At 40.9% G+C, this 26,818-nt stretch overlaps 1 protein-coding gene across 3 annotated transcripts in view; it reads left to right on the top strand.

The window, feature by feature from the left end:
• The window catches only part of RAB28 (RAB28, member RAS oncogene family), a 101,626-nt gene extending 88,262 nt beyond the window's left edge, over positions 1 to 13,364 (top strand). For 2 of the 3 annotated variants that reach the window (XM_019553269.1, XM_019553270.1), the window contains exons 5-7: positions 1,668 to 1,771; positions 5,151 to 5,228; positions 12,701 to 13,364. In XM_019553269.1, coding sequence (XP_019408814.1) covers positions 1,668 to 1,771; positions 5,151 to 5,228; positions 12,701 to 12,793 — 275 coding nt within the window. In that variant the 3' untranslated portion in view covers positions 12,794 to 13,364. Of the gene's footprint in view, positions 1 to 1,667; positions 1,772 to 5,150; positions 5,229 to 10,551; positions 11,289 to 12,700 lie in introns of those variants that run through there. The other variant, XM_019553271.1, reaches the window with a different exon arrangement.
• The last annotated feature ends 13,454 nt before the right edge of the window (positions 13,365 to 26,818 follow it).

Here is a 26,818-nt window from a genome sequence, read left to right as displayed (position 1 = left end):
TCAAACAGTTCTCCAGCATGTTGTTTTTTTCCAGCCTCACATTAAACCTAATATGTGAAGACTAAAAATAATTTAACATAGAAAGTATTCTGTGTTTTCTGCTTAAAAGACAACTTGGCTCAGACCACTCCTTGTAATAGATGTTATTTTCAAGAGCAAAAAATCAAGTAACTGCTACATTAACTGTCTGGTTTTTTTTTTAAATGGTCATTGAATTAAGCTGGAGCTTAGTAACTGTATTTGTTCCTATTATTTTTGTTAAATAAGTATTCTAGCTTCAATATTATGAAAAAGCAGTACTATAAACATTAGTGTTAATAGCGTAGTATTTTAGTCTTCCACAAATTAATGCCTGTGGTAGCTGGACGATTTTAGGCCTGTTCTTGTAAACAAGGCCTCACTGATGTGTAAGGAACAGCAACATGTGGCAAAAAGCTCCACATTAACCAAGGTAAGCAGTATAAATGGTGTATAGGAATCCCCTGTTAGACCAAAAATCTCCTAGAGAAAATCTCCAGAGCCTACAAATTAAAGACCTCCAATATCATTTTTAAATAAAGCCTTTTATGTAGTATGAGAACATTTTTTCAGCTGATAATCAAATGACACTATTATGCAGACTTACTAGATTTGCAAATTTACAGGTTTTTACAAGTCAGTTGGGTCCCTTCCTCAGGAAATCAGTTTAAGTTTTTTTTTCCTGTATTGACTCAAAGAGCCTAGTTGTCCTTAAATCCTTGTGAATATATTTGCCTTATAATTTGACGGCATTGAGTCAACACCCTTATAGGCACTGTAATGCAATAAAAAGAGAAACTGTTCAATATAGCTTCCAGTTACCTTAGGATCAGATTTGGAGAAATTGGAATGTACACAATAAAACCTGTACAAGACTTGAGTTCCATGTTGTGTTTTAAGCAATGAGCGCTTTTCAATGAAACATATTGTTTAAAACCTTTGCCTGATTTCTAATGGGCATAAAATGGTAAAAATGAAAGTAATGCATCTTGCTCTAAAAATATGCATTTTACATTTTTAATAACACTTTTTATGAAATTTAGCTTTGTGGAACTGAAAAATCTGATTGCAAATAATGGAATGTCAGTATTGATTTAGTGCAATTCTAGTGGTTGTTTTAATGTAATGGATACTTTTGCTGCACTGTTCTGTATTAAAATTCTTTAAAACATTCTTTTTTTAACTTGGAAAAAATACATAGAGGCAGACATTCTGTAGGTTCTTACTTTTATTTTGTAGCGGCATTTGAATAATATTAGAATCTTCCAAGTGCAAGTTTTTGCAAGCAGAACGTTGGAGCTTGGTTCTGCCCTCAGTCTCCCCCATATGGCTCCTAGAGAGTCAGTCAGAGGTGCACATGTGTATCTGTAGTGGAACAGAGTCTTAATTTTTCAGTTGCATTTATTGCATTTGACAGATCAGTGTTTGTTGTAATTTATGTTGGGTGCATAAAAACACATTTTATATAATGGGTTATTTCTCATTTAGCAGGTAATTATAAAAGCTCAAGGTTGTCATTCATATATTTGTGTGAAAGTAAATATTGTATCTATTGTAAGCATTTTAAATGAATAGCTGTTTAGACAGGTATCTAAATTTTAATGGGATCCATTATAGTAATTTCTCCATTTCTTTGAACCTTCTTACAGTTGATTTGGAGCATATGCGAACAGTGAAAGCTGACAAACAGCAACGATTTTGCCAGGAAAATGGTTTCAGTAGCCATTTTGTGTCAGCCAAGACAGGCGATTCTGTAAGTAAGACAAGTATAATTTTTTTAAATTATAGGGTATGATGTAGTAGTTTTACCGTCTCCAAATATCAGGTCATTAATGAATTTCAGTTACTGAAGTCCACACATGCCTAGATTTTTTCTGGTGTAATATATAATATATTAAAACTGTTCTGTTAATTACTGTGAAATCTCATGTAGTTTGAAATAAGTTATTGACTTTAATCTGTAAAGAGTTTAAGATCTGGCTCCCTTTTATGCTGTCTCTCTTCCTCTGTAAACCAACTGATTTCTCTCTGCTGATTAGTCTCTAAGTAAATAGGCTTGAGGTCACATTTTCTGAATTTTCAGTAGAGGGTCCCCAGCAAAGAGGCATGCTCCCCCTGGTGGTCCATTTAAAGTTGAACTTACTGATCTTCAGGTCTTGATGCAAAGCACATTTTCAGTAAATAAATCATAATGGAAGTATGGCTGGTTGAGTGATACAGAAATACATTCTGGTTTCATTGACTACAGTAGGCAAAGTAAATTTACGTGCTTTTGTGACAAAACTTTGTCAGTGGGCATTAAAAACATTTAAATAAACGTCACATTTACACTAAATGCAATACAAAATTTACTAATTTAGTGATAATTTTGTATCTATCTATATGATTGAATAACAAAAAATAGTTTGTCATGTATGTTTTAAAATACTTGTCCAGAGGGCATAAAATAATATGCCACTATTAATTTCATATCCACTACCACTTGCTGATGAACGGATGCCATAAATTAATTTAAAAGGTTTATAAATGATATTATGTGATGTCTGTCAGTGTTCTTATTATAATGCAAGTTATCAAGGGTTTTATATTTGGCCATAGACCCTGGTCACATCTACACACAAAAAAGCTTCATGTTTCAGACATTTTTTAATATGTATATAAAAAATAAACTATGGACTCTTTGCCCAAACATGTTTAAAAAATGTCTGAAACATGAAGCTTTTTGTGTGTAGATCCTTGGTCATATTCTATGTGGTATACCCATGCTATAATTCATTCTTTTTCAGATAGGTAATGATTCCTTTTGAAGTTGATGTGATGCACTATATCAGTGATGAGCAAATTAAAAGTTTAAAAAAATGATATTGTTAAACATTTTTGAAAGAACCTGTATACTTGTCACTGATCTATGAATTATAAGAGTTAATTATGCATTTTAATTGACATCTCAAACATGTAAGAAAACTTGAACATAAAAGAATACATTACCCTGGTGTATGTGCAAGTATCTGCTCTTAAGTGACAGTATTAAAGCTTTCACTCCGCTCCTAACTCTTCTTCCTAGTGAATGTATCTAAGCTAGACTAGGTCAGTTTTAAACATCTTAGGGTTAGTGCAACTACAGACTGTCTGAAACAACTAATTCTTTTGGTAGGGTCCGGTAATGCACCATAGAATCACAGGAAAGCAGGGCTTGAAGAACATCAGTAGATCATCTGGTCAAAGTTTTATGTATGGTTAAAACTGAACTAATTGGCTTTGACTCTTTGGGTCAGTGTAGAGCAACTGAAATATTGTAATACGTATTCTTGTTACTGCCCAACAGTATATGATTAAATCATAACATAAAGGGCTGGAAGGTATCTCAGGAGGTCATCTATTCCAGTATACTGCTGAAGGCAGGATCATCTTTGTCTAAACTATCCCAGACAAATGCTTGTCTAACCTGCACTTAAACTTTTAGTTAAAAAGATTCTGCAACCTTACTACCTAATCTCTTCCAGTGTTTAACCACCCTTCTAGTTAGACTGTTCTTCCTGTTACCTAACCTAAATTTTCCTTGTTGCAGTTTAAGCCCCTTCATTATTTTACCTGTCCTGAGTGGACATGGAGAATAATTGATCATCAACCTCTTTATAACAAACCTTTTTGTTTATGAAGGCTGTTAACTTGTTATCAACTCCTTCCTTAGTCTTCTCTTCCACAGAGTTAGTAATCACAGCTCTTTCAATATTTCCTTATATTTATCATATTTTCTAGCTCTCTAATCCTTTTTATTCCTCTCCTCTGGACTCTTTTCAATTTGTCCACATGTTTCTTCAAGGATGGTACCCAAAAGTAGACACGCTGTTCAAAGTGAGGCCTTACCAAAGCTGAATAGATTGGAAGAATGTAAGTCTCATCCTCTGTGTTGCAAAATGGACTCCTTTGGCCTGATGTCTCCCAAAACCCAATTATTTAGGGATCTGTATTGGAGCTGTGGGTAGATCTTCAGAGGGGGTGTAGTTTAGGCCACTGTGGGCGCATCTACACATGCAATTAATGCACCTGAATAAACTGCAGTGCTGTTCGTGCCAGTTTATCTTCTGGGTGCAGCATTTACACGTGTGCCTGGGATCGCAGTACATTGAGCTGGGGTGGCACAGCCCCACCTGGCAAGGGACTTGATGTCAGTCTGCCAGCCTGGGGCTGCTCCCTCCCAACAAAACATGCAGCAGAGGGGCTGGCCTGAGCACAAAGGTGCTACAGTATGGGGCTAGCTGGTAGGCAGTCTCTGCACTGTAGCGCCCTTGTGCCCCAGCCAGCCTGGTCACTGTCTACACATGCATTGAGGCAGATTAAAGTACTTTGCTGCAGGATAGTACTTATATTTGGGAGTACTATCCTTTGATGAAGTTAATTAGTTTACTCTGGCCTAATAGAGCTGCACATGGAGATGCTGATGTTTTAATGTGGAGCTAATTAGTCTGTTTTGGAGTCAACATGTCATGTAGATGTGCTCTGTTGGTATGAATACTGTGCAGATATGCAAAGTTTCTTGAACTGGCTCAGCATGGCTAATATGGATGCTATTGTTTGTTATATTCTAACTAGTTCTGTGCATAATGTGGACTCAGCCCAAATATCTGACTAGAAGGCAAACTTTTGTTCTTTGTTACAGGGGTTTTATTTCTGTATTACCTGTTTTTGTTTACTGCCCCAGTTCTGATTCAGAAACTAGATACCCCATACCCTGGATGCTTCTTAACCAGGCGTTTGTTAACCAGATAATGGCATTTCTTAAAAGCCTCTTTGAATTTAAGACGCAGTCTTCCAAATGTTTTGGCTTATGCTTGTCTTTAAATGTTGACTACTCATATGCATTAGTGCTTGCAAAATGTAGATGCTAAAACCTGTTGTCCTGTAGTTCAGAAACTTGTCTCGGTGGTACAATGCTCTGGTAAAATATACTTCAAGTGAACTTTTGTGAATAACCTTATTCATTTACCAGATGAAGTTATTTTCAGATTAGTTTCGCACAGGCCAATTTTTACATATTTACATGTTGTTTACAGTTCGGGAAAGGCTTGCTGTATTAAAAACTACTTTGAGCATGTCTGTTTTTAATTATTTAAATTGATTTTTTTTTGTAGGTCTTTCTGTGCTTTCAAAGAATTGCTGCTGAAATCCTTGGCATCAAATTAAACAAAGCAGAAATGGAACAATCACAGGTGATTGTCCTGATATATTGCTTTTTCATAGATGTTTTGCTTACTGTTAAAACAGTCTAAATGCAAGCAAATAATAAATTTTCCTTCAAAGTGAGCTAAATTTCATGTTTCATCAAAATTTGATTCAGTTGTGTGTTTTTACAACCTTTCCTGTGTATTTATTCCCCATAATTCCATAATTAGAAAAGGTAAAATTGCAGAATTTGTGCCATGATAAATTAGGGGAAAATTAATTGAAGACCTTTATCTTTCTTTGGAATTAAATTTAGCTATAACATATAAATTGGAACATACATGTGTGCATATCTATATATACCCTAGGTTAGTGTAAGTATATACTTCACACTAATGAATGAAAACTGTTTAGAAGCACCAGCAATATTTAAAAAGTCAATCTTCTAAGTAAAATACTCTGGTTTTTCAAATTCAGGTGTTTAAACATTTTCAGTTCAGGTTGTATATTCAGAAGGGCTTGCATGTGAAATCCAAAAAGCTTTTACACAACTGCTTTCATAAATTCTTAAAAATAAGGGTTGTAATACACAGGTAACCTTTACAATATCATGACTTTGGAACAGTAATGCATGTTTTTTAAGTGTTATTGTAATACCAAAATAAACCTATGCCAACTGTTTAAAATTCTGGATGGTTGATTGGGATTAATGTATAGCAGTAATCCAAATAAGCCCCAAATTTAAGTGAAACCTATTTATGTATAGCTTGCTCTTTAGTTTACTAAAATACATAATAAATATATAATATAAAATAAGGGTTTCTGTAAAGCAGCATATAAAATTTATGTTGAAGAGGTTAGCTAGAAAATTTTATTTTAACTAGTGGAAAGGCAAAATATAGTTTACAATACACACTGAAAAAGCCAAGCAGAAGATCCATTAAAAACTGAATTTGTATTATGCATGCAAGTAGAAAATATTAGTACAGTATCCTTCTGGTATTTTTCATTAAGACACTTCCTATTTTCTTTCATTGCAGAATGTGTGGAGATAGTTTATTACATTGAAAATCAGTTATTTTCAAATTCTCTTGGCATTTGTCTCTCTAATGTTATTGGGACTCTGCCCTGGTCTCAGATCTTCATTTTTAGTGTCAAAAAGAACATTCTCAAATCCTCAAAAAAAAAGATCAGAAACACATTTTGTAAGAGGGAAAATTGTAATTGTCCTAGTTACACAATGGAAAATGACCACTAATATTGGTTGAGAGCCAGCATCTTCCAGAAGCATAGTTTCATAGTGCTAAGGGTCGGAAGAGACCTAAACAGATCATCAGGTCTGACCCCCTGTTCTGGGCAGGAACAAGTGCTGGGGTCATAAAACCCCAGCCAAATATCTATCCTGCCTCCTCTTGAAGACCTCCAAGGTAGGAGAGAGCACCGCCTCCCTTGGGAGCCCATTCCAGAGCCTGGCAGCCCTAACTGTAAAATAATGCCTCCTGATGTCCAGACTGAACCTTCTCTCTAACAATTTGTGGCCGTTATTCCTAGTAACGCCTGGTGGTGCCTGAGGGAACAGAGCCTCCCCCAGTTTCCACTGGTCCCCCCCCCCAGTGAGTTTGTAAATGGCCACCAGATCCCCTTTCAGCCTTGTCTGGAACTAGAGATGAGACTAGGCTCTTCCAAGAAAGAAAGATGTTGTGACTATAGATTGGGTCAAGGACTTGGGAGAAGTGAGATTTGTTTTGTATATCTCAAATTTCTTGTCCAAAACCAAACAAGTCACTTAATACTCACTGCGTCACAGTTCTTCAGTTACTACATGCCTTATTTCATGGCACTGCTTGTGAAAATACATGTGAGGCAGAGAGCAGTAACATATGGCTCACAAGGCCACTGCAACTGACCCATGGAAATGGAGGACTTTCCTTGTGCCCATACTCATGCTGGGGCTGAACAGAGGAGCTGTGCTAGGGTTGAGAAACTTTCAGCTGTTATCGTTCCACCCCTCCCAACCTTCCCCAGGGCTGTGGCATCGATGCAGCTTCCAGCAGGTGGACAACTGGGGGGGGCTCTGATTTAAGTTAAACCAGGAATAGGTCTGGGACAGACATCGCATAAAGCAATTTGCCCCAAATCAGTTAAGTCTGCTAGTACCTTCAGCCAGGTTTATCTCAAACCAGTTTCAGCCATATTCAAACTGGTTTATGTGCCCTGAATATCTGTTCTGTTACAGGGTTAAACCAGTTTCTGATCAGTTAAACTGGTTAATGTGTAATGTCTGTCCCTAGCCCATCTGCCTAGTCTCAACACAACTACCCATTGACAGGAAGTTGTGTTTGCGCCAGAAAAGGGGGGGGGGGGCATGTGCCCCACGCTGAAATTGGCCTTCGCCAGCCAGGGAGTGGGGGGCAACGGCCAGTGCCCTTCCTGAGAACGTGGAGGCACCAAGAGAAGCGCCAGTGGCACTTCTGGCTTTGCCACCGACATTTCCAGTTTGCCCCACCCCCAATTTGAACAGCACCCCCCTCCCCCCGAGGTGGCCAGACCAAGTCCAGACGGTCAATGCCTTGATGATTGTAGCTTCTGCCAAAGAGCAACAGATAAAAACTGCTACTGACTGCCTAAAGCCTCAGCAAGGGTGTATTTCTGTGAGGGTGAGGTCCCTTAGCCTTTCTCCACCAAGGAGTACCCACAAGGCATAGTTCCTTGCATACATACATAAGGATGCTTACTGAGTCCTGTTGTTAAAAGCAGGAGAGTAGAACAGCTGTTTTAGTATCTTTCTGTCTCTCAGAAGAAAGCAGATATTTTTTAAATGTACTATGTCTAGTCTGTGTAATAACTTTAAGATCCAATAATAGAGGTCACATAAACCCCAAATGTGAAAAATCTGTGTGAGGAACTCACACCAAAATAGTATCATGAGAAATAGTGTAATTGGAAACGCGTTCTATTAACATATCTCTTCAAGATTGCTAGTTACTTAGTATTGTGAATATTGGTATCTTTTACACAAACTGTTTTCAACTCTCCTCATTTTATACGTGAGAATCACAGCTTTCATTTAAAAGGATATTTAAACCTTTTGCTTGCAAAGAAAACCTGGGAAATGTGACTTGAGTGAAGTTAGAGGATAAACAACAACAATCCCAAATGAATTATTTAGTTCAGACTTTTAAATTCTTGAACACTTAGGGTTGGTGATTCTGCAAAAACACTTGTGATGAGGGCAGTTGTTCTTGGCCACATTAAAGCCAAGAGCAAAATTTCTATTAATTTAATCTGTTCTGAAGTCTGTTCTTGCACCAAAACTGCCTCCTTATCTAACCCTGAAGATACCTGCATGTGATTGGAAAAGAGTATGTTTTAAGGTGAAATTCCAAAACAAGAACACTTCATTTTTTTTTAACTTATTTTCAGCCCTCTAATTTTTCACTCATTTAAATCACAAGGGTCCTTTGAAATGTAGGAAATGGCTCTTTAACTAATAAAATGTTTTTCTTTTAATTTTTTTTACTTGCAATTGTAGTATAAAAACTGCATGGGGTACAATTTGTTTCTTGGCATTGGCAAGGGTTAGCATTTTTATAAGGGATATACATTTTTCACTTTAATTAAATGCCAATTGAGCAAATTCGAGCTAGTGTCAGTCCTGTACAATATAGTGTTTGGCAATTAAATAAGTTGTGGAATTCAGAGCACCTGTACTAAATAAGGAAACTTGAGGCTCTGCTACTTGGCAGAAGCTTATTATCAGATTTGATAGTGGTATTATCAAAATGGATGATGTTTATGCAAAAGGAGTGAATCTAGTAGTAAAATTATTGCAGTGGTGTTTTTCTCCTTCCTTTACTGAAATTCTTTTAGACAATCCAAGTCATTTATGTTAGTCAGTCTCCTGCCACAAAGTGACTTAAACATGGGTCACTAACCTAGCTGTGTTTACATGATGGGATTTAAACCAACATTTGGGGGAACAATTAATTGCTTATTGATTGCAAGGTTTCTTATCCTTGGCTTTAGCGTGGATGTTGGTATGAAGAAATTAAGTCTGGTGAGGTCAGATAACACTGTTTAATGCTGAACCCCTACAGTGCTTTACATGGGATTTGGCAACCTTTCCCTTGATAACATTGGGTCTGAAGTTTACTAAATCATGACTGTTGTCTACCAGATAAGATAATATGAAGTTGATCAATTAAACCTTTAGCAGAGTACATCACCAGGTAATAAATCTAGATCTTGTACCTCCCAGTTCAATTACTATTGCTTGTATAACATATAATCTTTATTTACAAAGGTTATCTTCAGCCAGCAGTGTTTGTATATACTTACCACCTATATTAAATAGTGTTTCATATGTATGTATGTATGTATGCATGTATGTTTTTATCCCCCTCAACTGTATATCATTTGTAACTGGAAAATATTTTGAATTTAAAAAAGAAATAATATAATGATAAGAATTATATAAGAAATGTAGTGGATTTCGTCCATACAATTTCCAAAGCAAATTTTTTCTTTGGTATTGCCTTTCTGGGTTTTTTGAACATATTTACATTATTTTTATCCCTTTAGCAAAAACATTGTATATTATTCTGAAATATTTTATTGATTTTTATAAAATGGAAGTTGAGATGATTTTTGGTTTTGTTTTTATTAAAGGTAAATATTTGGCAAAGAATTTTCAAGGCAGTTGCTTAATATGTATTTCATGTCATTAGATGTTTACCATAAAATTCAAATATGCTTTTTCTGAGTCTCCTTTTGCAAAGTATAAGTGCCAGTCATTTCACTGAAAAAACACCTCTTCAGGATTTACAAATGACTAAGAAAATTTTGCATGCAAAACAAACATACAAACTCAGAGCACCTAGATATGAGGCTTGTGTTAACTTTATTATTTTGGACCAATAATGATACTACAGTAATTATATAGTGAGCATGATCCATGGGTGGCTTTAGTACAATTGTGGATAGAGAGAAGACAGATCTACAAACACTGAAAGAAAGAAAGTTTGTCATCTTTTTCTCCTTTTTAGTTCTTTCTTTTTCATCCTGCCACTACTACTATTTCATACATTTTTATTCGTACCTCTTGTTGATTAGTTTCACATTGGTTTTTAGAAAACTAATAATTGATAAAGCTAAGAACCAACTCTTGACTCCAGCTATGTAACTATCTACTACATATATTTCTCTTTAGCAGGGGGGCCTAGAAACATACTTCTTGTTCAACTGGTTTGCTTTTGTGGTATCACTGGTCATTCCTTCTTTTTCAACTATTGATGTCTTTTCATTTTCTCCTTTTCTTTTGTTTCTCATTCTCCTTGCTTTCTGTCTGTTATACTGATTCGTGGTTGACAGCATGTTGTCAGGGCAGAAATAGTGAAGTATCATGAAGATTACCAACAGAACACTACCAACTGTCAAAGTAAAGTCTGTTCAGTACAGTAGTCCAAGTATTACGGTAAAAAAAAAATGCATTTTTTAAAGTTACATTGCTTTCCTATGATGTAGTGATTATGACACTGAATATCACTCTAAATGCATAGTACATTTCATAAATATTATAATAGTATGTTACATATCAATTCAGAACTGTTACAAAAAGTGAATTTCCAACGCTGAATGTTAAAAGTCCACCTGACTGAATGGGCTGTTGGGTTATCACAGCATGCAAGGGAGTGGTGTACCTATTATCATTAGCTTTCTTTCTGTCTTAGCTTGAATGACAAACTGCCATTTACAGTTGGGTCAATTAGGGACAGCCTATTTGATGAGTTAAGAGCTGGTCTTGAATTTATGCATCCAGAACTGTAGCAAGATGGCTTACCGGGGTGGATAGTTATTTGGGCTAGAGAGCCACTTGGGGAGTTTTGGTGAACTGTCATGAGCCAGGTCAGCACCACCCCCACATCTTCCCCAATCCTGCAGCAGCTCACCAAAACGCCAGGTGGCTCTGCCCCAGAGCCCAACCCCATGCTATCATCACCTGGCAATCCTGGGATCTCCATGGAGATCGACACAGGCAGGGCTTGCTCATTTGGGTGAGGGCCACGGGCAGATGGGGAGTGACATCCAGGAGTGGGATGGACGGGCTGCAGCAGGGCCAGGGATGGGATCAAGATCATGGGACAGCGACGAGGTGGGACCAGGGCCTGGAGCAGAGCCACAATCTATTCCCTTTATGTCCCTGCTTGTAGAAATGGCACCCATTGCAGGTGCCAGCTCAGCCCTAGGCTTTGGCCCCATGCTGTCATGGCCCCACGATCCTGATCCCAACCCTGGTCTCACCCACTCTTCCTGTTCCCAAACACCACTCCTCACCTGCGCACAGCTCCAGCCTCTCTGTCCAGCCGAGCACACTTTGCCCACATAGGTCCCGGGCTGGTCTCCCTGAAGACTCTTCCCACCCACTCTGTCCAGTGCCCCCAGCAATGGGTGCAGGGGAGATGGGCCAGGGTGCCTGGAGAGCAGGGCCAGGTCCTGTGGGAGTGGCAGAGACTGACAGTGGCAGCTGGAGGAAGCTGCTGATGCGGGCAGTGTGAGGAAGTGAGTCTGGCTACCAGGCTGGCCCAACCCCACAGTGTGCCCAGGGACAGTGGAACCAAATGCACATGCCATAGCCAGGGCTGCCCCCATACCTGGGCCAGATTAAAATTCCTTGGTGGACTGGATCTAGCCTGCAGGCCATATTTTGCCCACCCTTGGCTTAACTGCTCTGTCTCTACACCCATATTAATAATATAATATTGCATATAAATGTTTTGACAAGACATTTAAAAGCTGGGTAGTCAAAATAGTACATAGTTGGCTCATTTGGTCACTGAATGGTTCCAGATATGGAAATAAGTGGTCTCCCTTTGCTACCAAACTTTGAAAATCTTTGAACACATCTTTGCATATGTGTTCTAACTGGCTAAAATAGCAGTCAATAGCAATATCAAGAAATATCACAGACCAGTTAGAATGGGATGCTGCTCAAAGGTTACTGTTTCAGGTACAATTTAAGTATATTTTAATGTACAAATATAGAATCTATTCTGTATAGAATTTATTTTTGCAAAGATATTGTGACGGGGCTGTCAGCCAGTAACACATTCTATAATCACAAGTTTCCTAAATAGAACAGAAGTATCTTTGAGCCTCAAATAAACAGTGTAACAAACACGTGTTTGCAGTACGTCATATGGGGAGATGCAATTTGTGCACATTTAGTGTTTATATTCCTTCATTTTGGTCTTTAAGCATTTTGCCTATCTGTGCAATTGGTATTTATAATAATTAGCCCCTAACAAGTCTTGATGCATGAAACCAGGGAAAGAATACTACACAATATGTCTGTTTCACTGATTTATTCTTTGTTAGTACTAACATACATGTTGGTAAATTATCTGTCTTCTAGGAAAGGAGACATTCATTAAGGAAATTGCTATGTTCAGTGTTTTAGCAGCACTTCAAACACAGTTTGCTTCTCATATCTTGATAATCATTGTGTTCTCTTTTATGACAGCGGGTGGTGAAGGCAGATATTGTCAACTACAGTCAGGAGCCTGTGACAAGAACTGTTAACCCTCCTAGAAGCTCAATGTGTGCAATTCAGTGAACATATTTTCCTTTGTATTGATACCTTTGGCAGTCCTTCCAGCCTTGCACAGGCCGAGGGCTTGCCAGGAACTTTGTTTTAACAGTGACCATCGCTGTAGTGCAGTTAGAGGTTTCAAAAACTTGCTACACCATTGTGTGTTGAAAAGCAGCAGGCAGTTTCTTTGACTGGCAAAGATTCAAATGTTGGACCACACACTTTGAAAAATTAAGATCTCTGTTTCTCTGAATTATATTCCAATGAAGCAGTATAACTATGTACAAACATGTTCTCCATTTGACTGATGTTGCAGTAAAATTTGAATTAGAATACCTGTATTCAAAATAGTTTTAACAACATTTCTGCTGAAAGATTCCTTGCCAAAGCATTTTGTTGTCTTTTCTGTGATCTGAATTGATGCTCAACAAAATGTAACTTGTAGAAACTATTGTCAGATTAACATTTTGAGCCAGTAATATATTTTATCTAGGAATAATTTGGAAAGTGTTCCATTGTTTATATATAGTGCAAAAATGTATAAACTGTATCTATTAAGCAACAATGCTTGAAATAAATCTGAAATATGAAAATACTTGCATTTCTGACGTCTCAATTTGTTCCCATTGCTGCTTGAAGGGTACTAGTATCGGATGTGCATTTTATTACTATATCAATGTCCTTTCTTATGTTAGACGAAATGCATATATGCTTTCATGAATATATATAAGCTTCAATCAGCAGTTTGGTCTGTTGATGATGACTGATGTATTCAGCACACATTAGGAAGTGTTGATTGATCAATTAAGATCAGTCATTTTCAGCTGGTTAGTAACCCTCAGTAATGTTACACTCTTTGATAGGATGCATTGGGTTTGGAAAACACTTTTTTTTCCTTTCCCTGCTACCCAATTTCAGTGGAACTTCTGGTTTGTTGAGAGTAAGAGGTGAACAGAAAGTTAAGCCATTCAATCCTGTCCTGTCTGTGATTAGCACATTTCTTCTCTCTACTTTTGAACAGCATATATTTCTAGAGAGTGTTTCTTCAGTTATACAGTGATCTCTGGGCATATTTGAATGGGGAACCCAAAGAACAGTGTATGGACAAATGTATATTTCAGCCACTCTAAAGAGAGGGAAAGAGGGGCTGTTGTTTGGAAGCACACAGCTGCTGTTATACTGTAACTTTAGATTTGCCTAATCCCATAGAAGTGAAGTAAGCTAAATAGCCCTAACTCTGACACAAGAGTTAAAGTTGGAATACTTCTGCTGAACTTCTGTATCCATACAGAATCACAAAGATATAAATTGTACACAAGAGTAAATTGGATGCTTATCTTGCTGGGATCCTATGACCCCAGCTGACTTCCTGCCCTTTGGGCAGGGGGCTGGACTCGATGATCTCCCGAGGTCCCTTCCAGCCCTAATGTCTATGAAAACTATGAAATCTATGAAAAGCTACAGTGTAACACCTGATATTGCTTACATTATCCCTTGATAGCAACACAATTGTTACACCTGTCTGTACCCAGGACACAGCTGTTATCTTCCACAGCCTTTCCAAGTGCAATGAAGACTGCACTTCATTAGTGCAAGGATATACTACTAATGTTCCAGGAAGGACAAGATGAGAAGGGAGTTGGGAAGGTCACAGAGAGAGGAGGGAAATGAGAAAAATGACAGTTCTAGACTTTTGCAAGGCTGTAGCAGAAGGCTGAGGTATGAGAACCTGCTTTCCTTTCAGCTACTGTACCTTTGTTGATCCAACGCGTACTGAAATTCCAAGGGAGAATTGCAAGTGTGCTACCATCAGGTATTTCCTTCAGCATTTTGGGGTATATTCCAGATCCCAGTCAACTCCAAGAACATACATTACACTCTTTCTGCTTTAGGCTGCTGGAAACCAGTCTATACCAGTGGTTTTCAACATGTGGTCCAAGGACCCCTAGGGGTGCACAGACTGTCTACGGGGTCTGTAAAAAGTGATAATGATCATTCAAAGGTATGTGAATACCCACACTTACAATTCAAAGGGGTCTGCACCTCCATTCAACGTTTCCACGTCTCCACTCGTAATCTTTTACGGGTGAATGAAAAAATGTTAAAAACCATTGGTCCATACTTAATAGAAGTTTAGAGAACATAGCCTGGCTTAAAAATGGCAGATCCCAGTCTAAGATAGACCTGGATTGATGTAGTGTCAGCTTAACCAATTTAAGTTAAATCAGCTTATTGAACTTCAGTACAGATCACCTTCTGACTCAAGATCACTGTTTGCCAGCATCCCAGGGGCCTTTGGGCTTCCCCCCACTAGCCCTCCCTCACAGAGAGACAAACCAGCATTTGCTGGGTGCTCTGGACTGTCACTCTTGAGCCAGCACAGACACAGGCAGGTGGGGGAAAGGAGGGACTTGCAGTGGGCACCGGGGACATGAGCACTCCATATAAGCAAGGATTGGGCCCTGCTGCCTAGTGCAAGCCTCTTGGTTTGACCAGCGCATTTTGCCAGTTGCCACTGGTGCTGAACTCTGGCAAGATACGCCAGGCAGCCTGGGAGGCGTACATTAGGCAACAGGGACACGAGTGCTCCACAGGAGGGAAGGATCAGACCCAGCTGCCCAGTGCAAGCCTCCCAGGCTTCCTGTTGTGTCTTGCTGGCAGCTGTTGGTGCCAAGCTCTGGCAAGATGTGCTGGGCAGCTCTGGAAGCTTGTGCCAGGCAGCAAGGACATGAGCGGTCCATAGAAGGAAGGCTCATTCCCAATCCTTCCTTCAGTGGAGCTGGGCCATCCCTGATTAGCTATCAGGCACATGCCTCCAGTCCCCAGTTATCACCACAGACCCCCCTGTATGCCCAGCCCTAAGCTTCCAGGAGAGTCCCAGAGAGGGTCACCATGGCATGCCCCCACTGCTGCCACTGGGGCGCTCCTGGAAGTGCTGGGCTGGACGCAGGGAAGGGTCCACACGGACAATGGAGTTTGGGGGCATGTGCCTGACAGCAAATCAGGGAGTGCCTCCCGCCTCTGGCCTTGGCAAGTGCAGGCATCTGCCGGCTCCCTGCAGCGCATGGCTTCCGTCCAATCTCTGCATCTTAGAGAAACCTGCGTAGATTGGAGTGATTCTGCCTTGGGCTTTTTGAACGTCTGTACTTAGCTCAAGAGACTTGAGGTAAATTTGCAGCCTACCTGGTCACTGGTGCTTCATTTTAGTTTATCAGTTTTGTCATGTTTTGCTGCTGCTGCCCATCTGTAAAGTTTATATTGTAAAGTAGCTGCTTCATATTCTTATGTTTTGAACACTGCTCCCCTCACCCTGCAGTTTGGCTGTCTTTGGCATGACTCCCCCTTCATTTTCAATAGCAAATGGGCAGCAGCCAAATATGGTAAAAGGGCTGTGTGGCCCCAGCTGTCTTGGCTCCCTGACTAAATCCAAGTATGAGAATTTGTAAGAAGAGATGAAGGTGAGTGTAGTCTTCATGTGCAGTAACAACTCAGGAACTACAGGTGTTGGAAAGTAATTTTGTCTCTGCCTCCTGCTAGTGTTCTTTGACTGCTCAGCTACAGTGGTTGTGTGAGGGCCATAGATGCACATAGGTAGGTAATCTTTCACTGACTTTACATGTTTAGACAAGTCTTGCATGCAACCCTGCACAGCAGGTGACCCTGAGCTATGATTGATCTGATTGATTCTGTTAGCACACAGCAGCAGCAAGAGTTTAGTTTTGGTGATACTAAAAGAAATCTGAGAATGAGATCCTGCCTTCCTCTAAGCTACTGTACCTTGCTTCATGTGAGATGATCCAATAATCATGGAAGCTGATAGAAAGACTCCCATGGATTTCAGTTGGAGGTCGATTGAATCCATGAAAATGAATTATTTTTGATACACATAATGTTTCCTAAATGTTGTAAGAGCAATGACTATCTCTAAACTGAAAATCTATTATCTGGTTAGAGACCTCTTGATAAAATCCTGGCACCACTGAAGTTGCCATCTAAACATAGCATCTCTTAAACCCAAAAAAGTCCGTCTATTTTTTGTTGTTAATTAGCAAATTTTACAAAGTTCTCTCTCTCTCCCTTCAAAGATGATATAAGAACAATTTGTAGACCCAAAATAAAAACCTGCCCCTTCAATTGTTGCAGTTGGGGCTGAGAAAACCTCTCCTTGCTCTGTTCCTCTTTTTTCTTTCTTGCTGTGTCCTGTCCTTCTGCTCCATGCTACTAGAAAGGATTTAATTCCCCTCCCCTTTCTCCTCATTCCTTCATCTTCCCATCACCAGGAAAAATCTATTTCTCCTTGTTTCTTAATCACAACTATTGGATGCCTACACAGTCAGATGGGTGGTAAATTGGCTACAGGGCCGCACACAGAGAGCGGTAGTAAATGGGTCGTTTTCGACCTGGAGGGATGTGGTCCCCCAGGGCTCGGTCCTCTGGCCCGCACTGTTCAACATCTTCATCAGCGATTTGGACAAGAGGGCGAAAAGCATTTTGTTCAAATTCGCAGATGACACTAAGATGTGGGGAGAAGTGAGCACACTAGAAGGGAGGGACAAGCTACAACTAGATCTGGACAGGTTACAGGGGTGGGCAGATGAGAATAGGATGGGATTCAATACTGACAAGTGCAAGGTGATGCACCTAGGGGAAGAGAACCAGCACCATACCTACAGGCTGGGGAACTTCCTTCTCATCAGCACTGAGGCAGAAAGGGATTTTGGAGTCGTCATTGATTCCAAGATGAACATGATCCGCCAACATTGGGGCATGATCAGTAGGGCTCATCACACCTTGTCATGCATCCACAGATGCATCACAAGCAGGTCCAAGGAGGTGATCCTCTCCCTCTATGCGGCATTGGTCAGGCCACAGTTGGAGTACTGTGTCTGGTTCTGGGTGCTGCACTTCAAGAGGGATATGGACAGCATGGAGAGGGTCCAGAGGAGGGCCACTTGCATGATCAGGGGGCAGCAGGGCAGGCCCTATGGGGAGAGGCTACGGGACCTGAACCTGTTCAGCCTTCACAAGAGAAGGCTGAGAGGGGGTCTGGTGGCCATCTATAAACTTACCAGTGGGGACCAGTGGGGAACGGGAAAGGCCCTGTTCCCCTGAGCACTACCAGGAGTAACTAGGAATAACAGCCACAAGTTGATTGAGAGTAGGGTCAGGAGGCGCTACTTCACAGTCAGGGCGGCTGGGATCTGGAACCAACTTCCAAGGGAGGTGGTGCTTGCTTCTACCTTGGGCGCTGGGGGGAGAGGGGGGTCTTCAAAAGAAGGCTAAATAATCACCTTGCTAGGGTCATTTGATCCTAGCACTCTTTTCTGTCCATGGCAGGAGGTTGGACTTGATGATCTGCTCAGGTCCCTTCCAACCCTACCAACTATGAAACCATTTGACTTTGTAGATAAAGAAAATAAAGCACTATATTTTTCCCTATTAAAATTGAATCTTGTTTTTCCTCTTACCAGTTGTCAGTCAGTGTTGTACTTCCGGACTGATGCTGACAAATACTTGTAGTACAGTAACACTTTGGGTCCTAGCCATGGCTCAGGGCCCAAGTGTGTTGGGTGCTGTGCAAGCACAGTACAAAGAGAGCATTTACTGAAGACCTTAAAATCCCATACAGTTTTCATGTTACAATTTCAGTCAATGTGGAACTGCTTGAATTAATAAGTTTTATTAATATTGTACATGATCTGATCATTGTTGCAAAATCGCTGTCTAGTTCTACAGGGTTACTTGACTTCCCTCTGTGAAGTTCTTGGCCTAATTGAATAGCGGAAAGGTGGAAAAACAAGAAAGCAAGCAACAATTTTGACTTTGGATAAGCAACCACCCAACCAGAATTTGTGGAAAATTCCAGGGCAACCACCAATTTCCAACCTCCAGTTGAACAGCTGTTTTATCAAGGCTGGGAACTGAGTCCCAAGAGGATACATTGTTAAAAGGAGTCTTTGAAGAGTTTGGAAAGACAGTTGTGCTTGTGTTATTCTTGGTGAGGGGTACAGAAAAAAGGTAGAGAAGGGTCTTATGAGAAAGTCTGAAAGCAGTTGGGGCGAACCAAGGAGGGGACGTGGCCACACTCCCTTCAGCTGGGCAGCACATGCCCAGTGAGCTTTCTGTGCTAATCAGTTTGTCAGTGGAGCTCCTGGCCTAAGCCACTGTTTTGGTTCCCCAGGGTTAAATGCTACTGCTGCTTTCCTCCCTTTTCCCCTGTCTTTTCCCCTGCTGACAAATTTGGTTGGGGGCCAGACCAGGGAGGGAGCACTGACACTGGTGATTACCCTTTGGCTTCCAAAGTTGTGCCAAAAGAGTGGCTCCAGCCAGGAGCTATGCTGACGAGGCGGTGAGCTTGAAGAGCTAGCTGTGCATAGGTCTCACAGCTGAAGGGGGGGGGTGTAGTTTTACCCTCTACACCCTGCCTAGGTCTGTCCTGGGGGTCTCTGGCTTCCAAAGAATGGGAAGCTACAAGGAAAGATGGCTAAGCATGTTGGCTGTTTATCTTTGAACTACTTTGGTTCTAAGTAACATGGTATCTTGCTTTAAGAATAGGGTGACCATGTGTCCCAGTTTGCCCAGGGCAGTCCTGGATTTCAAAGGCTGGTCCTGGTCAGTTGACGAAAATTAAACTAGCATCCCAGAATGGCAGGGTTGCAGGGCACAGTGTGGTGGGGCGGTGGAAAGGCATGGTGCACCAGGCAGCTCTGCCTCCTGGCTAGACTGCACCTGTGCGCCTGCCTGCCTGCAGCAGGACTCCTGACTTGAGGTGTGGCAGTGAGCCAGATGTTCCAGCTTTCCTTATGGCCACCCTATTTAAGAAGGATGCCCAGTGAGAGAGATCACTAGTATAGCTCATGGAAGAAAAGTGCAGGTACTAATCCAAGTCAGGCCTGCTGAGACTGAAGACTGATAAAGAGAGGTAGAGAGGGCCGCACCTCAGGGCCTGGTCTAAGCATAGGAGAACTGTGTGATTGCTTCAGAAGAGGTTGCAGCTACAGGCTAGAGGATGGGATCCTCTCAAAGATTCAGAGGAGTCAGATATATTGTTAAATAGCTTCTGTACACCCATTAACAACATTCCCTTATTTGCCCTTGTCTACATGGGGAAGTGATGCTGGTGCACATAAAGGTGTGAATTTAAACTGGTGTAATGATCTGTGTGAAATTTTTATTAAAAATTAATACTTTGGGGTTTAGCTTAAAGACCTTCCAAAGCAACATAAAAAATGCATTCCATTCTTTTACTAAAATAAAAATATCCACATGGGAGATGGTAATAACATCATTTTATTGGGATAACCCTTAATCTTTTCCCATGCAGACAAAGCCTCAGAATATGTAGTTCCTCCATTTTTGTATCATTCTTCCCTTTTCAGCATCTCTTCAGCTTTTGAAGTCAATCCATCTGTCTGTTTGCTGAACTATCCCCACCTTTTTACACATGCATTTTTAAAACTCTCCTCTTCCTCTGGGAGAGTCAAGCTCAGCCTCTACCAGCACTTGGAGGTGGTGGCTTAGAAAGATTTCTTTTTCCTTTTGGTGGTAACTTTTGACTTCAGAATCTTACTGTCCTGGGGAGCATAAAGTTTAGCATGGTCCTTCAATGTGATGTTTTCTCACTAGTGGATCTGTATGGAAACAGTGTACCCATCTAGTGAAAATCTTTTAGATTTTGAAAATTGTTTCTATTCTGTGTTGGGATGAAACTGAGACCTTTCAATATTTTTTCATGGAAAATGAGCAAATAGGACACGGGAATAGTCAGCAGCCCATTGGTTTGGGAAGGTTTTCAAACTCATTTAACCCCAGATCCAGACTGTGGGGCCTCTTGCAGACCAGACAGTTTACCTCCAGGTCTGGCATGGGCTTCTGACCACAGCTGCCACAAGCAAAGGAATTAACGGTGTAGCTGCCAAGCCACTGTGTTGGTGACAGCAGTCAAGGAGTTGGTCCTTGCTAGAAAAAATACCAGAAGTCATTCTCTAGGAAAAATAAAGTTATATGACTATAGCAAATATAAACCATTGTCAGGCTTTATTTTAAACGGTATGTCTTGTTAGAGCCTCATTCTGAGGCTTCACACCAGTAGTTCTGATTTGAATGCCTCAATTTCTGCTGCAGAAAATAACCACTCTTTATTCTGATCCCACTGCTTCAGCAGCAGAGTGCTGCTTCTTAGCTAATTGTGCAGATACAGCAGCTCTGGCAGCCATGCTAAGAAGCCCCATGGGTTGGATCTAGAGGTGGGTCTGTGGTCTAACTTTAACTTCCTGCTGTTGCCTGGCAGCTGCAGTGAGAAGCCCCTGGGCCAGATGACCCTCTCCATGGCCTGGATCCTGCCCATGGGTCATATGTTTGACAGTTTTGGGTTAAGGCCTGACTTTGGCACATGAGACTGAGATTCAAGTAACTTTGAAATTCCTGCACATAAACGTGCTTAACAGCATCAGTCAAATGAGGTTGGCCAGGGACATGGACTCCTCAGTCCTTTCAGGCTGTTACAGTGAGTAGTGCAGAAGTGCTACGTGCAGGAGCAACGCCGATGAATCCCTTGCTCGGGGGTGCTGCATGTGTTTATACTCGGGCAAAAACAGGTAACTGGAAGATACTGGAAGATCCACAGTTTAAACTGTCTGCCATAGAAGTGGTAACAAGACACTTGCTAACAAGGCAGTATGTGACATAGAGTCATAGAATCAATGAGTTGGGAGGGACCTAGACAGATCATTGAGTCCGACCCCCCGCCATGGGCAGGAACGACACTGGGGGTGGCAGGGGTCACAAGACCCCAGCCAGGTGCCTATCAGTCTCCTCTTGAAGATTTCCAGGGAAGGTGAGAGCACCACCTCTCTGGGCAGCCTATTCCAGGCTCTGGCCACCCCTACAGTGAAGTAGTTCTTCCTAATATCTAACCTAAACCTATCCTCCCTCAGCTTGTGGCCATTGTTCCTGGTGACTCCTAGGGGGGCCCTAGTAAACAGACTTTCCCCAAGTCCCTGCTGCTGGCCCCTGATAAGGTTGTAGGCAGCCACAAGATCCCCCCTCAGTCTCCTCTTGCGGAGACTGAAGAGATTCAGGTCCCTCAGCCTCTCCTCGTAGGGCTGGCCACGGAGGCCCTCAACCATACAAGCGGCCTCCTCTGAACCCTCTCCAGGTTCTCCACGTCCTTCTTGAAGTGCGGCATCCAGCACTGGACACAGTACTCCAGCTGCGGCCTGACCAGTGCTGCATAGAGGGGCAGCAAGACCTCTCTGGACCTGTTAGCAATGCCCCTGTTGATATATGACAGGGTGCGGTTGGCTTTGCCTATTGCTTCGTCGCATTGGCAACTCATTCATCCTGGAGTCGATCATAACTCCACGATCCCTCTCTGCCTGTATGCTGCTGAGAGAGTCAGCCCCTAACCTATAACCATAATGCTGGTTCCCTCTCCTCAGGTGCAGCACCCTGCACTTGTCCTTGTTGAACCGGATCCTGTTCAAACCCACCCACTTCTCTAAGGTGATATGTTGAAAATCTTAGGTTATCCATGCAGTTTCAGAATAGAGGATATGCCTAACCCATCTTGCTGTGAACAAGGAGTTCAGAATAAAAACAGGATACCTTCTTTACCTTAAATTGAAGCATTCAACTTGGAACGACTAGTGTGAAGCTTTAGGAGGAGGGTCTAACAATAAGTATCCTTTAAAATAAAACCTGATCATGGTTTAAATTTCTTGTAAGTCTTTAATTGTATTTTTCCTAGAGAATGATTTCTGGTAATTTTTCTAGTAAAATCAATAATTGGTTTAGCTCATACATTTAGAAAAGCCTATGACATGAATGATAGGATAAATGAAAATGTTATAGGACAAGCTATTTTACCCTGGATAGAAGTCTGCCCCACATCACTGGGTCCCATGTTTTGCCTCCCTTTTGTAGGACTCTCTTACCACAGCTTTGGTCTCTTGCCTCCTTTTTGTACTTCCTTCCCATTGATCCATTCTGATATCTGTTTGTTTCCCAGTTTTGTACCTCCTTTACCTTTTAGTTTTCTAAAATGTTCCCATTAATTCATCCATGGGAGCATGTGCATTATTTACTTAACCTGTGCATCTCTGGTGCTTTCTGTGCCCCGCTCCCTTCCTTAGGTTGCCCCTCTTAACCTCCTCATATTTGTCTTTATTGTGTACTGACTCCCACTCTCCTCTGTCTCCCCCCAGTCCAGCAATCCCATTTAGATCCATTACCTGTCCACATTTTAATCCTTACAAATGAGCTTTGCTCTTTTCACTCAGCCCTGGGACCCCACCCTGAGCCTGCAGATTCCAGCTGCAGTCTAAATCCTTAGCTGTGGTAGCTGCCTTTGAAGTCCTGTAGCAGCTGCTGTTAAGGATTCTGGGGTGTATTTGCAATCTTTATGGCATGGGTTGAACAAGGCTGAACAGAAAGGTCAAAAATAATTCTTGAAGATTAAAGGACACAGAGAGAGGAACTGGGGGTGGATGCAGCTCTCTGTGGAAGCCAGGCCTAACTGGAGTCAGAAGGAATATGTAAAAGCAAATCTTTTGGGAGAGGTGGGTGTTGGTGAAATCTGCTGGCATGTACCATGCACTCAGTCTCCATCTGTAAGTGCCTGTCTTGTATGGTTGTTCAACATGATTCACATACATTGGAGATTAAAAGCAATCCCTGGACTTCCCTGAGAGGCCAAAAAAATCTCCTGCAAGGAGGGAACAGGGTGTAGGAAACATCATTAAAAGTAAATAATGAATAGTAACTTCTGCTAAACTGAAGTCCCAGGTCAGAAAAGGACTTAAGTACACGCTCAGTTTCCATTGACATCAGTGGGACTCAAGCATGTGCTTCCCTGAATTGGGGCGTATTCCTGAATACAGGCCAGACTAAGGGGAAAATATGCCTAGGCTCCACTCTTCACTGATTCGCAGCGGTAAAAGGGATTTGCCTGATCAGAGCTCAGGGCAGGGTAGGGTTTTATAGTGTAACTGGTATTTTTCTTAATAACTAATTTAAAATCACTGAGTTTAGTTTTCTCACAAGTTAGTCTCACAATGGCACAGAAACCAATAAACTTACATGCCTCACTGCTTATATTTTAACACACCACTGTTTCTTTTTAAAATACTTGAAGAGTGATTTAAAATTTACAGCTTCTTTTGTTTTGCAATGTAAAAATTTTGTTGGGGCCAAATTTTGTCTTTTTCATAAATAAACTGTTAAAAACCGGTCCCTCATGATAGACTGTTATGAGTTCCAGAACCCTGATGAGTTCATAATCTCCCGTCTGAATATATTGTTCTTTGACAGTTCATAAAAGTTATGAAAACACATTTTTAAAAAAAACAAAATGACTAAATTTATATTCGTAGTTTTAAAGGAAATATAGAGATCATTTTTAAAAAAAAACAATTTTAATAAAGTACATTTTGAAGGTGATTTTGAGAATCCCTCTATATATGAAACCAATACCTAAATAATTCTAAGACTCTGACTCTGATGGCCTTGGCTGGTGGTTGTCAAAGGAAATGACTATTGCATTAGCCCTCAAAAACAGTTGAGATTATCTGCATACAGATGGACAATTTCACCTAAATACAGATGGACAAACTGTAGCCATTATTTTACTCAACAACTCAGCACTGAATTCAGTTTTATCATTTAATGATAACAGTTTAAATGTTTGTTCTGTGTAGTTGGCATTCTTTTTTGATAATTATGTCAACGATAAAAAGCTATAGTAGATTCTTCTTGACTTATATAACTTAACATTAACACAGTCTCCAGAAAGATGTTTTATTTGACTAAAAGAAACCATATTTTTCATCTATGTACATTACTTTTTACATAGTAAGATAAATAGTTTAGAGAAGGGGTTGTCAACCAGAGGTACGCGTACCCCTGGGGGTACTTGAGAAGGCCCTAGGGAGTATGCGTGGGTGGGTGGGAATGGAGTGCCACCATGCACCACCCCGCACTGCCTCGCAGGTACCATCCGCCTGGCCAGACATGAGGGTCAGGGGAAGTTTGCACACAGTGGCTGTTGCCACTCTGCATCCAGCCATGTGCCACCCACATGCCACCCTCCCCCACTCAGTGCCTGGGGGTATACTTCTCTGCATCTGGCCACCTGGGGGTACAATGATTGAAAAAGGTTGAAAGCTTTATATTATAGCTGGTATTATAGTAGAAGTGATTTCATTTCTACCTTCAGCTTCCTCAGTCCTGTGAGATTAAAAAAGAGCATGAGGCTCTTTAGAGGACCCTGACAAGGCTATGAGGTTTGATGATGGTGATGATCAGGGATCCTTGTTTTCAATGGAAAAAAAGCAAAAATCTCTGAAAAGAAATCATAAAAATCTGCATTTTTCTGTGAGTAAAATGAAACATAGGGACTTACCAAAATAGTGGTAGAAGTACGAAGTGCATAGGATGGTCGTGGCTTTATTCTTGTTCTTCTTGTTGAAACCCCCACCTGCACTGCTGATTGGCTGCGGGGTCCCAGTGGCCCCTGACCTCACCTCAGGTTAGTGAGTGGCAAAAAATGCATTTCTGTCGTGGTTTTAGTCTCTTGCTGATCAGTGGTGAGATCTGGGGCCGCTGCAGGCTCATGGCCAATCGGAGGTAGGGATAGGGTGCAAAAAGGCAAATTCCATGTTTTTCCCATGTTTTTCTATGTGAAATGGATTTCAAGGAAGCTTGGTGATGATGATTATTTAGATTTAGATATCCTGCACCTTCCAAAAAGCCTCAGACCAACAACCCACATGATAAGCAATAACAGACTCCACCCCATCCTAGGCAATCCAGCTTCCCTACCTATTACCCAATAGGGCAAGCCCTCTGTCCCAACATGGCATGTAAATTCACTGTCAACAACAGCAAGGTAATACTCATTGGGAGGAATCCATATGCGTGCCTCATCTCTAAATTAACTGTAGCCAGTTAGGAAAAACAAACAGTCGTCGGTGTCATGGGCAGCAGAAGAGCTTTTGGAATTGGCCATTGTTGTGAAATGACTCCAAAGCAGTCGGACTACTGCTCTGATCCAATGTGCAAGTTCTGTACATCATGCGACTCTCTCCCTACCCTGCCCCATCAAAATAAATCTCTGGATACCTAATGAGACCAGTATTTCACCGTTCAACTGTTCTACCTTAAGGTAATTAGTCCTTTCTACTAACCAGTGAGAATTTTCTAGCAGCTTACTTCTTAGTTAACTTATCATAAGAAAATTAAGCTTTTTAAGTATTTGGATGATGGTCTTAAAGATGATCCTATTAGATCTCTATAATGATGTTCTATATTCAAAGTATATTTTCAAGCTTGTTGGGATTAGTCATTTTCTGTGTTTGTTTTCCCTCAATCCAATCATTCTCAGTCTAACAAAATGGGGTTTTGTGGTATCTATATTGCATAAAAAGAGTGTACACTTAGTTGGTTAGGATATCAAATTGGTAGAATATTGCTAAAGAGGAAAATCCAAAGTGTATCCACATTTGTAAGGGGAGTAATCACATACCTGTTAAGAGATTAAAACCCCAGTCCAGCTATTTCCATCTAGGACACAAGCTTGTACTCTGATTTTGGGTACAGTGAATAAAATGTGATTAGAACTTAGTTTAATAACATTTTGTTTGCAGAATACACACATTGGACACAAAAAACCTTTTTATAAAAGGTTGCTTTCCAGATACCTTATGGCTCAAATTTAACTTGTGGATCTAATTTAATTTGCAAATTCTGTAGTTTGATCTTCCCCAAATAGAAGATAGTGAAGCTCCTGAGTTCCATGGGCGGCTTTCTATTTTCAACTTCCCATAGAGAGCAGACTGTTCAGCCAATTTAACTTTTTTTTCTAACCCACTTCATCTTCGTTCATTTTGGCACTGATGGGACTTTTAAACTGGAAGGATTCCAGCTAGCTAATTGGCTGTCTGCCTCATTTTGGGGAGGGGGTGATGTCAAGTACTGAAATAATCAACTGATTGAAAGCAATCTTGTTTCAAAGGTCTGTCAGAACCAAACCTAAGAAGGTACCAATTCAGG

The sequence above is a fragment of the Crocodylus porosus genome, unplaced genomic scaffold (assembly GCF_001723895.1).
Source record: "Crocodylus porosus isolate Cpor-Errol unplaced genomic scaffold, CroPor_comp1, whole genome shotgun sequence".
In the NCBI taxonomy this organism is placed as follows: Eukaryota; Metazoa; Chordata; order Crocodylia; family Crocodylidae; genus Crocodylus; species Crocodylus porosus.
This window is presented reverse-complemented; position numbering and strand designations above follow the sequence as displayed.